This window comes from Anabrus simplex, chromosome 11, assembly GCF_040414725.1.
Source record: "Anabrus simplex isolate iqAnaSimp1 chromosome 11, ASM4041472v1, whole genome shotgun sequence".
Taxonomy (NCBI): Eukaryota; Metazoa; Arthropoda; class Insecta; order Orthoptera; family Tettigoniidae; genus Anabrus; species Anabrus simplex.
In genome coordinates, this window is record NC_090275.1 from 93591177 (window position 1) to 93604323 (window position 13147).

General features: G+C 36.2%; 1 protein-coding gene across 1 annotated transcript in view; it reads left to right on the forward strand.

Annotated features, from left to right (window-relative positions):
• LOC136883333 (structural maintenance of chromosomes protein 1A) overlaps positions 1–13147 on the forward strand; it is a 224974-nt gene that overhangs the window by 89128 nt on the left and 122699 nt on the right. The window contains exon 9 of the mRNA XM_067155569.2: positions 11862–12075. Within this exon, the coding sequence (XP_067011670.2) occupies positions 11862–12075 (214 nt within the window). The remainder of the gene's footprint in view (positions 1–11861; positions 12076–13147) is intronic.

A 13147-nucleotide genomic window follows, 5' to 3' on the forward strand; every position in this document is an offset into this window, starting at 1 on the left:
TGATTGTATAAATGTTGTATTCTTCTTATAACATGTTAGTTACAGATTATTTGAACTAGTTATCGATCTTGGGTTTCTTGACTGATGTTTTTATGCGACTAGTACTGCAACATGCACGTGGTCGGAGTTGATATTCGTATCTCCCAAGTAATTTGAGATAGGGTATAGTAATACATGTAACCAAGTAAGCGACCATGCGGTTAGGGTCGCACAGCTGTGAGCTTGCATTCGGGAGATACTGGGTTCGAACCCCGCTGTCGGCAACCCTGAAGATGGTTTTCCGCGGTTTTCCATTTTCTCACCAGGCAAATGCTGGGGCTGTTCCTTAATTAAGGCCATGGTCGCTTCCTTTCCACTCCTAGCCCTTTTCTATCCCATCGTCGCCAAAAGAACTATCTGTGTTGGTGTGACGTAAAATAAATTGTAATAAGTTATACACGTCGACTGCTGTTCCATGAAGCAAAATTGAAATGAAAGAGGAGAACATGTTTTCATAATGTATGCATAAATTATGCGGTCAATAGCAGTTGTTAAATCCTTAGAAATAAAGGCTAAATTAAATGACCGCATAATTTTATTACTGAAATTAAGTAAGAATATGATACACCCTCAAGATATTGCAGAGTGCATTATAGATTTCAGGGGTTCAATTATATTTTCTCGCATCTGGTTAAATTTCAGTAAGACTGTTCCCACGTAAATTTATATCGAGAAGGTTATCACTTTTCTATTGGCGCTTGATATATGTTTTAATGGTACATATATGTGCTTGTGCGCAAGAAAAGGGCCCACTTCTCGGTCAACATTTCACGAAATAATCGTAAAAAATCACTGAAGGGAGTAAAATGTCGAATTTTCATTTCTGATACCTGTGTACTGCTTAGACCGTCATCTGTTCACTGCGTGAATTTAAAATCCCTCTGATAATAATCACTGCTGAGCTGAAACATGAGGTTTATTTAATACTAAGGAAAGGGACCACTTTTCGCATCGTAAGCGAGGGTCCACACACTTACTCGCTGGCGCTCATAGCTGTGCGAGCATAAGATAAGATGGCTCAGATATCTTATGATAAATAAATCCTAGCTGGGCACTTTTAATAAAGGTAATAGGTTTCATAAACATCCTGTCTGCTCCAAACATTTCCGATACCGATGCAATCTTCTTAATGAGATACCTCATGTGGAGAGTTGACAGGAAAGAACTAAAATTTCATTTTCAGTTTCTAGCTCTGTTATTCCTGTCCCTGTTGGCACAGAATCTGAATATTTAACAATTCCTACTTAAGACTGGCAAAACAAGTTCCATGCTGGAATGAATAACATTCCACAAATAGCCCAGATACATCACTTTGTGTATATGAAAAAACACCCTGGTGTAGTGTTGGCAAAGAAATCCACAGTTTCTGACACAGTAGTCCACACCATCCTTCTAGAAGGTCCACCACCCGACTTCAGTGACCTTCCGCAAGTCATCAAACATCAAGGACTGGGCATCGATAGACAGGAAAAATTAGACCCTTCGTATCAGAAGATAAGAAAGACGTACTATGTCCTGCCGCAACATCTTTCCCTGCTCCAACAACGCCGCCACCAACCACCTAGAGTAAAAATCTTACGGAGCCGCCTTCTGTTTCTCCTCCTCTGCCAATAATTACACCATCATCATATTCAAAAAGTCTAACGCCTAAAGAAAAATACAAGTAAGGCTCAGAAGAGAAAACCGCCAACTCCGAGAAAATTCTCCACAAAGAAGAGATCCTGAGCCACCTGCAGCTACTGTGGAGAGGCAGGTCATCAGGACCAAACTGTGAAAGGGCATATAATATGCCCGAAACGCAGGCTTCAGCATGAATAACTGATATCCCTGTCTTATGCTGGCTGTGATTAACGATCATTAAGGTATGTGATAATTTTTGTAAAGTGCAGTATTAATACCAAAATAATGGTCCATTATTGGACATTATAAATTTTCCAGCTAACTCATTCTTGGTTGCCTGCTTTTCGCCCCCGTGTGCTAAGTTGGGCTCATCAGTTAGACTTACCACAACCACCAAGACGCTTGACTAGTGCATACCGTGGAGGCCACTGCATAGGCTACTTGAAGCCACCAGTAGTGCCAATGCACTGTGAGAGACTTTGTCTCATTTCCAAAAATTGATGCCTGTCTGGCCATCAGATGATATAGATGTTGATTCCCATAGGGAACATGAAATATTTGTCCCGAATGAGTAAATTTATAATATCAATATAATGGTCCGTTATTGGACAATATAAATTTTCCAGCTAACTCGTTCTTGTCCAACAATGGACCATAATATTGGTATTATAAATTTACTCATTTGGGACAAATATTTCATGTTGTATATCAAAGTGCAGTAGCGTTGCAATTAGTTGTCTTCAGTGTCCTTCTGCAAGTCATAAAACCTCGGAGACTTAGCATCGATAGATAGATCTCTATGAAAAAAATAGACTGTAAATAATATCTGTTCGTAATTTTTGTTAAAAAAATATTCAATGTCAGAATACTGGTGAACATGAAAATGTAAATGCCAGCATAACTTCCAAATAGTTTAGTAGTTATTTGTGTCACAAAGTAACCAAATTTTTAAACAGCTCTACTGAAAAGTTATGAAATCTTATGTTGTAATATTACATGCTAATTTAAGGCCTTAATTTCTTTCGGAGGCATATCAGTTCAATTATATGATATTAGTTATATATCATGGAACATGACAGTACCATTTATCTCAATACCCGACATGTGGTCCCTTTTCATATGCAAGCACACATATGGTTACGTTCAGTTAGGTGACTGTTTGAATAAAAAATCTGAAGCGTTTGCTGCAAAACGTGACCTTCAGTATAAATTTCTCGCTATGTGCACTTGCGAGCTCTCTTGTCGACATTCAGAGGCGATGTTGGAGATGTTTATTAATACCCGTGAACTGGTGTCCGCAAAAAAAAAAAAAAAAAAAAAAAAAAAAAAAAAAAAAAAAAAGAAAAGGAGAACATGTTTTCATAATAAATACCTATGGAAGTAACGTGGTTGACAGCAGTTGTCAACTCATTTGAAATAAAGGCTAAGTAAACAAACGCTGATTTTAATACTATACACTGAAATTAAGTAAGTATGCAATATACCTCAAGATATGACAGAGCACATCACTGATTTCAGAGGTTAGCTTATATTTTCTCGTGTCTGGTTAAATTTTGGAGAGGCTGTTCCCACGTAAATTTATAACGGGAAGATTATAGTTTCTCTGTTGGCGCTTGAAATATGTTTTCATCATACATATGGTAAGGTTAAGTTAGACTTAAGCTAGACTTAAATGGTTTGGGCATGTTAAATGAATGAATAGCACAAGGTTACCATGTGCTTATTTGGAAAAGGGAATAACAGATAGAAGACCAAGAAGAAGATGGATGGCCCAACTGAGGGAAGACGTGGAGAGAAGAGGATGGAATTGGGAATCTGTCATGGACAACAAAATATTTTTGAATAGGCAACTTTGGAAGATGTTTGTTTTCAAACACCCTACCCGGTTCACTGGAAGGGCAAACCGATGATGATGATGACGATGATGATGATGATGAAGTTAGGTTAGGTTAGGTGATGCTGTTTGAATAAGAAATCTGAAAAGTTTGCCTCAGAATGCGATCAAACATCTTTGGTATCATTTTCTCACTATGTACACTTTCAAGCTCTCTTGTCGACATTCAAAGGCGATGTCGGAGTCGATTAGTAATACTCCGCGATTGCTGTTCTCTAAAGGAAATTCAGAATGGAAGAGGATAACACGTTTTCGTAATAAATGTGTAAATAACATGACCAATAGCAGTTGTTAAATTGTTAGAAATAAAGGCTGAAGTAAACGATTGCTTAATTTTAATATTATATACTGAAATTAAGTAAAAATGTGATACATCTCAAGATATGATTGATTACAGAGAATAGTTTATATTTTTTCGCGTCTAGTTAAATTTAGGAAAGACTATTCCCACGTAAATTTTTAATGAGGAGGTTATCATTTCTCTACATGTGCTTGAAGTATGTTTTTGTGAAAAACGTTTCTCAAATCTGCAGTATGGCATCAAAACATGCGAGCCTTTGAATTCTTAGAAAGGCCACGGCTATCAGTAGCAGAGTTATAACGCGTCTGCTGTACCTGACGCTTAGTAAAATTAAGTTTTATAGACAGCAGGAATATTTTCGTGATGGATCATCGTATTGTAAAAATACGTGGAACAGGTATTGTCGGAAAATTTTCAACGGGTTCTCGTCGATGTTATGATGCCAAGTGTAAGTTAATGGCTATTAAACATGGAAATGTATAATAATTGTGCCGCCGCAAGAAAATATGACATAGGCCTAATTAAAACCCATATTCTGCGTAACCGTGAAGACAAAGATAGCTTAAAAATGCGTACTGCACAAAAAATGCATTCAGTGGCCCGCAACAAGGACGCTTTAAAGAAATTGAAGATGAAATTGTGAGGTATGTGCACAAAAATGCATGCGTGGAATTGCCATACCGCGGCACAATAAACTCGTTCGTTGACTTTCAAAGTCCGCGATTAAGACCTATACATCGCTAGCCGCTGAAGTTGGCCGAATCTGGCAAGCAAGACGAGCGTGTAGCGGCAGCCAGTTATATCTGACGCTGAGTGAAAGTACCGGTAACAGTCTTACAGTAAGCAAGAATATTTTCTTTGTGGATCGTCGTAGTTTAGAGACGCGTGGAATGTGTATTGCCGGCAAGTTTTCAAAGAGTTCCCTTCGATATTATGATGCCAATTTTAAGTTAATGGTTATTAAACCCGCTGAAATAAAGCATAATTGTACAGCCGCAAAAAATACGACATAACTAAAGCCAATGTGCGGCGTCATTACAGTCTAAAAATGCGTACTGTATAAGAAAAGACATTCATATGATTTTACAAAGCACTTTTTAAGCCTGATTAAATTCTTTTTGAAGGAAAAAGTGGGGGTCGTCTTGGATTCGGAGAAATACGGTAATATATATTTTTCAGAATGAAATTTAAACACACACTTACACGTAGTATCGGATTTCGGAAAACAACAAACAAGTAAGCCGCAGTGTGGATATTATCTGCGGAAACTCAAATTTTGAACAAACTGATTGCCATTTCATACGGAATTTAATGTGTATGGGGTTTTTCCCGACTTTTACCAAAAAATCGGATATAACGACAATCCGCTATAGCGAGTACATTTTTCGCCATTATGAATTCTCGCTGTAACTTATACTGTACTTAGACACGATGGGTTATTGAAGAAAATTATAGACGGTTCCTTAGAGGAATAAAATAATCAACGACGATCAAGAGTACATGACGCAAATACTTTAAACATAATTATAAGCGACGTGTATAGTTCGCATCTCTAAAAACGTTTTTCCGTGATGTTTTGCTTTGTTGGTGTTCCTAAATTGTATTATTGCATTAATTATAATTGTAAACACTTGTTTCTTTGTTTTCATCATAATTATTTTTACGTTCAAACCTAACCTTAAATTAAACAGCGTAATTGTTTTTCGTTTTTTAGGACGTTCCCTGTTTAGGACGTTATTTTTTTCGGTCCCCACAAAAAAGTCCTAACCAGTTTTGACTGTATATCTTTACATTTCATATGAACTCCTCTGTTCCACACCAAATTTCTTTCAAGTATTTCCCACTTGTACCGTTCTGCTGATCTTATTCAACCTATTATTTCACTTTCTAAGTATTTGAAGCATTCAACAACCTTAAGATGTTATCTATTGAAACTAACAATTCCTTTTCCTTCTCTTTCTCTTCTTGTCATCACCACTGTTTGGCTTATCTCCACACTGATTTTCATACCATATTTCTCTACATTGTTTTTTAAAGCCTCTAGTTGGATTTGTACTCCTGTATTGTTGACTCCCCAGGTCACCCGCTAAATATGAATCTAAACCTACACAATATTAAAAAGATAGGAAACATGGAATATACATATACTATCTTGATATTGATAATGACTGAGTAAATACAGTGAAACCTTGTTAGTGCATTCCTCATTAGCACGTTTTCTGCTTTGCACATCGCAAATTTGAAGTCACGAATTTTCGCTATTACCGCTTAGTACGATCACATTTTTCCTAGACCTGTAAATGTTACTGTATTTGCCATCCCTTCTGAAAGAAACTTGATTTCCAACTCGGGTAAGAGCCGTCACCACAGTTGCATGATTATGGGAAAACACGACTTCAAAGGATAATATATAAGTAATAATAATAATAACGTAAATGTTTCCACCTTTTCAATACAATATATTCACAAAATTACAAAATTATACGGTACTAGTTTCGACCCATCTAGGGGTCATCATCAGCCGTATTGGAGCAAAGATCATTTGTGGCGAAATCCTAAGACAATATTATTTTAAAGAATAACAAGTGAAATGAGATGTTATGATAATAGTTAATAATACAAGGAATATACATACTAAGAGGTTTTTAACAAAGAATAAAGTATAAATGGGGTGTTGTAAAAATTATAATCATGGAAATCAGTAAGTTCTTGTGTTGAAATGAAATATGGCTTAGGAAGAGGGCTTAAGGTGGGGCTGAAGGGTGCGGGAGAAAGTGTAAATGTCTTGGAAAAGTACCTTTGATTAAATTTAGGATTGAGTTTAGGTTGGCTGCATTATTGTTTCTGAGGAAAGTGATAAATAGATCGAAGAGTATGTTGGGTTTCTCTGAGATTTCATTGAGATTGTGACTGGCATTAAAGTATTGGTCTAGGTGTATGTAGTAATTTTCCATTATGTTCAGTAAAGGGCCCTTGTTTGCTAATACGAGGATGTCCATGTCTTGTTCAATATTGGTGAAATTATGGTTATAATCTTGCATGTGTTGGCCGATGGCTGAAAACTTGTTGTATTTTATTGCGTTAGTGTGCTCGTGGTATCTGATAATGAAGTTTCTCCCGGTTTGCCCGATGTAGGTTTTTTTACAGGTGGTACATTTGATCCTATAAACTCCTGATTTTAAAAAACTGCTGGTCTTGTTGATGTGTGAAGTATTGTATAAAACATTCATGTTCTTATTGTTGGTTTTGAAGGCTATTTTAACGCCTTGTTTCTTAAAGATGTTGGTTAACTTGTAGATATCATTGTTGAACGTGAAGGTGGAAAATGTTAGAGGTTTGGTTATTTCTTTTTTGAGGGTAGTTTTTGGGCAATGTTTGTGTTTATTGATTATCCTTTCTATAAAATGATTGCTGAAGCCGTTGAAATTTGCGATTCCGCGGATTGTGTTGAGTTCGTTTTTTAGATCTTTATTGGACATAGGTATGCTGAAGGCTCGGTGAACTAGGCTGTTGTATGTGGCTCGTTTGTGGGACTGGGGGTGCACTGAATCTTGGCGAATGGTGGAGGCTGTTTGAGTGGGTTTTCTGAAAATTTTATAACTGAAAGAATCTGAGTTTCTAGTGATGGTTAAATCTAGAAAGTTGATTTTTTGATTTGATTCGGATTCTAGTGTGAATTTGATATGAGGATCAATATTGTTGAGACTTGAGAGGGTGGTGGGTGCGTTAATTGATTTCTCATTCATGATTACAAAGACATCGTCGACATATCTGGCCCAAAAGAGAATGTTTTCGAATTCGTTGTCAATTTTGGTGTATTCGAGGAAGTCCAGGTATATTTCTGCTAAGATACCTGAGGCCGGTGACCACATTGCCAAACCATTTTGTTGATATATGACATTGTCAAAAGTGAAGAAGTTATTGTCGATGATAAGTTTTAATATTGTGATAAAGTCTTGTATCTCTAGTTTGCTTAAGTGGCTGTTTTTGTTTAAATTGTTTATAATTATCGGAATTAATTTTGATACTTGTATGCTTGGGTACATGTTTACAATATCGAAAGAGTGGATGGAGTGATCCGGTTGCAAATTGAACTTGTTTAGTTTTTCTACTAGCTCAGATGTGTTTTTAATAGACTTTTTGGATAAGAATTGATAATTTTTTCTTAAGAAACATTGGATGAATTGTGATATTCTGTATAAGGGGCTCGGTCTATAGTTGATAATTGGCCGGATGGGAATTCCGGTTTTGTGAATTTTGGGAAGAGCTTTAGCAGTGGGGAGTCCTGGGTTCATATGTATGAGTTTGGATTTTTCTTGTTCGGTAAATAAAAATGAAGTGTTTTTAAGAGTTTGTTTAAGTAGTTTTTGAATTTTTTGGGTGGGGTCTTTTTTGATTATGGAAAATGACAGTCAACTGTTGCAACAGTTATCATGGATAAAAAAGTATATATTGAAAAAACAAAAAACTTTTTCACAGACAGCTCATTTTCCATAATCAAAAAAGACCCCACCCAAAAAATTCAAAAACTACTTAAACAAACTCTTAAAAACACTTCATTTTTATTTACCGAACAAGAAAAATCCAAACTCATACATATGAACCCAGGACTCCCCACTGCTAAAGCTCTTCCCAAAATTCACAAAACCGGAATTCCCATCCGGCCAATTATCAACTATAGACCGAGCCCCTTATACAGAATATCACAATTCATCCAATGTTTCTTAAGAAAAAATTATCAATTCTTATCCAAAAAGTCTATTAAAAACACATCTGAGCTAGTAGAAAAACTAAACAAGTTCAATTTGCAACCGGATCTCTCCATCCACTCTTTCGATATTGTAAACATGTACCCAAGCATACAAGTATCAAAATTAATTCCGATAATTATAAACAATTTAAACAAAAACAGCCACTTAAGCAAACTAGAGATACAAGACTTTATCACAATATTAAAACTTATCATCGACAATAACTTCTTCACTTTTGACAATGTCATATATCAACAAAATGGTTTGGCAATGTGGTCACCGGCCTCAGGTATCTTAGCAGAAATATACCTGGACTTCTTCGAATACACCAAAATTGACAACGAATTCGAAAACATTATCTTTTGGGCCAGATATGTCGACGATGTCTTTGTAATCATGAATGAGAAATCAATTAACGCACCCACCACCCTCTTAAGTCTCAACAATATTGATCCTCATATCAAATTCACACTAGAATCCGAATCAAATCAAAAAATCAACTTTCTAGATTTAACCATCACTAGAAACTCAGATTCTTTCAGTTATAAAATTTTCAGAAAACCCACTCAAACAGCCTCCACCATTCGCCAAGATTCAGTGCACCCCCAGTCCCACAAACGAGCCACATACAACAGCCTAGTTCACCGAGCCTTCAGCATACCTATGTCCAATAAAGATCTAAAAAACGAACTCAACACAATCCGCGGAATCGCAAAATTCAACGGCTTCAGCAATCATTTTATAGAAAGGATAATCAATAAACACAAACATTGCCAAAAAACTACCCTCAAAAAAGAAATAACCAAACCTCTAACATTTTCCACCTTCACGTTCAACAATGATATCTACAAGTTAACCAACATCTTTAAGAAACAAGGCGTTAAAATAGCCTTCAAAACCAACAATAAGAACATGAATGTTTTATACAATACTTCACACATCAACAAGACCAGCAGTTTTTTAAAATCAGGAGTTTATAGGATCAAATGTACCACCTGTAAAAAAAACCTACATCGGGCAAACCGGGAGAAACTTCATTATCAGATACCACGAGCACACTAACGCAATAAAATACAACAAGTTTTCAGCCATCGGCCAACACATGCAAGATTATAACCATAATTTCACCAATATTGAACAAGACATGGACATCCTCGTATTAGCAAACAAGGGCCCTTTACTGAACATAATGGAAAATTACTACATACACCTAGACCAATACTTTAATGCCAGTCACAATCTCAATGAAATCTCAGAGAAACCCAACATACTCTTCGATCTATTTATCACTTTCCTCAGGAACAATAATGCAGCCAACCTAAACTCAATCCTAAATTTAATCAAAGGTACTTTTCCAAGACATTTACACTTTCTCCCGCACCCTTCAGCCCCACCTTAAGCCCTCTTCCTAAGCCATATTTCATTTCAATACAAGAACTTACTGATTTCCATGATTATAATTTTTACAACACCCCATTTATACTTTATTCTTTGTTAAAAACCTCTTAGTATGTATATTCCTTGTATTATTAACTATTATCATAACATCTCATTTCACTTGTTATTCTTTAAAATAATATTGTCTTAGGATTTCGCCACAAATGATCTTTGCTCCAATACGGCTGATGATGACCCCTAGATGGGTCGAAACTAGTACCGTATAATTTTGTAATTTTGTGAATATATTGTATTGAAAAGGTGGAAACATTTACGTTATTATTATTATTACTTATATATTATTCTCAGTTCAATACGGACCAAAAACATGAAATTCATAACCTTCAAAGGATAAGTTGCACTTTCGGGGAGCAAGCCATTAGCCTCAGGAATGTTCTGTTTTGCTTGCGGTTAGCAGCGAGATTGCTGAGAGCCTTTTTGTGCTTGTATTTCACATTCCATTCAGAAGGTAGAAATATATTTTGTGTTGAGTGAAGTGTAGCTAATATTTGTCGCGTAATTCGGTAGCCTATATCTGGATTAGGAACATAATCTTATGAAATTGACTAGCGTGGTGCATATTTGTCTTGTGACAGCCTAGTTATGGACACGGAAAATGTGAAATTCCTTAATAACTGTATTAAGACAAAATTAAAATCTGCCAGAAAGTGGACTTGCATAAGCGCGCAGAGGCCGCGAATGTTGAAACTCACACCTTCGAATTTCAACTCGATCACTCAAGTTGGTCGAAGTTTTGTTCGATTCAAAATGGCGGCCAAAGTGATTTCTTGCAGTTGCACATGGTCGAATGTGACATTCGATTCATTGTCTAAGAGTGTGACCAGAAAATAATGTTTAATAACCAACTGCTCCGAAATAAAAGGCTTCTACTGACATTTGTTTAAAAAGATATTTTTGTTGAGCCCTGTGTGCCTGTTTCCATATTTGTTGTCTGGTTCTTTTTCACACATCTTTCAGTGTACTGGTATGTGGTATTTTATAATCCCCAGCAGAAAAGGTTTTCATATTTTTGTTCTCTAGTGTTTTTCACACCTTTTAATACTTAATTCTTATCTTAGAAATGGTAGATAGATCTATAGTTTTCACTGTACCAACGAATACGCGACATAAAATGCCCTCATGTCGGAAAAAATCGTTTCTAGTGTTTCCATATCCCTATTTTTATTCATATATTGATTAGTACGTTTTCTTGCTTAACACTTTTTCATTCTTTGTCCCCTTTAGAAATGTCTTAATGAGGTTTCACTGTAAACAACAGCCCACAGCAGTTCTAAAATGTGGATACACAGGCTTTGCACTCTCATCAGTACAATAATTGTAGCCTCCAATGCTTTCCACAGAATGGTGCACTTATTCTTGAGCTGGCCTATTAACAAACGAACGATGACTTACACGTGAAATGAGTAACCTATTCAGCAGTGAACAAAAAACATAAGAAAGCTAGATTTTCTCAAAAACATTGGAGTTACAAAGAAAATGTATGTGACATTTCTCGTAGAAAATTTTAATTTCAAGACCACATGGTGCACTTCTTTTTTCAATAGGGCCAAATATTTATCCATTTTTTAAAGTTGATGTAGGGCAAAAATTGCCCAAATTTGGACACCCTTGTAGAAAACCTAACTAGTTCAAAACTGTGAAATATATCAAAATCAAAAGTATCCTGTGCCAAACACCATCTCATTTTTATTCATTGTGTGGATGTGTTCCGTTCATGTTCTTATATTTAGAACTTGATCTGTCACTTTCTTTTTCCTTTACATTATTTCTAACTATATTGTTATTTACTTTTCATCAGGACTAGCGAGTCTGCATTAGAAGATCAGCGCCGTTTGCGTCAGGACTTGCAGTCAGATGTAGGTACATCTAAAGAGAGAGTTTTAGAGCTTCAGAAGGAATTGGAGAATGTTGTAGAGCAGCTGGGTGATGCTCGTGTTGATAAACATGAGGATTCACGACGTAAGAAAAAGCAGGAGATAGTTGAGAACTTCAAGAGACTGTATCCGGGTGTGGTGAGTATTTAAGTCTGTTTACTATTGCTGGATAAGGAAGGGCAACTTATCTAGACATACCTGGAATATCAATAACTTAGGAGGAAGAAGCTCACAAATGACAAGGATCATTTTTATAAACAAAGAAAAAAGTTACTATGTGGGTTTATTACAAGGAATGTTGATTGTATTTACTTGAGGTGGTAATTATATTTACATGTAGAATTCACACTGTACTATAGGCTCTTTGACCAAGGTTATCAGGTATGGTGTAGACTGTACAGCTGGCGACTCCACGCGCAGCATTTGGCATGGATACTGCAGTTGTATCTGGCACACATCACTTTCAAACTCTTGAGGTTTCATTATTTTCATGGAATATGGCAGGAGTGGGCTACACGTGATGCACGCTCTATCGGAGACAATAGAAACTGTACCCCAGTCATTAGGAATACAGGAAATGGTTGCATTTCAGAGATTGACATAGTGTCCGTTTTAATTTTTCTATATAAATAAGAATACTTCTACGGGAGAGTTGGTGGGTTTCTCGCAAGCATAAAGGAAGGATCTACTTAAGGTACCGTTTCACATAATTTTTGCATGTTTTTCTCCTTCCTAAAAATCTGTACCTTCTAGTGAAGTGTCCATGGCATGCGAAATTAAAAAAAAAAATATTGTGTTGTTCATGCTCATTCTTAGAATAGAACTTCGTAAATTTTATTAAAATGTGTGCAGAAGTTTTTGAGCTTATGATAGGATATAATAACCCACTCTCTGTAGTGGGGGGAGGCTTTCAATGGTTACATTGATATCACAAAACTTATGTATACTGCCAGACTGTGTGGCTCAGATGATGGAAGGATTGGCCATTTGAGTCCAAGTTGGCAGGTTCGATCTCGGTTCCGTCTGGTAGTATTTGAAGGGGCTCAAACCTATAACATTATTTGTATTCTTCTGTATACACTACATTTTTAGTTGAATTACCTGCCTTCATTAAAATATATTGATTAACAGTACTACTGGATCGTGGTAAGCTGACATACAGTATAATTGGCCATGAGAGAAAAATTCATACCTTAAATCTAAATCCTCA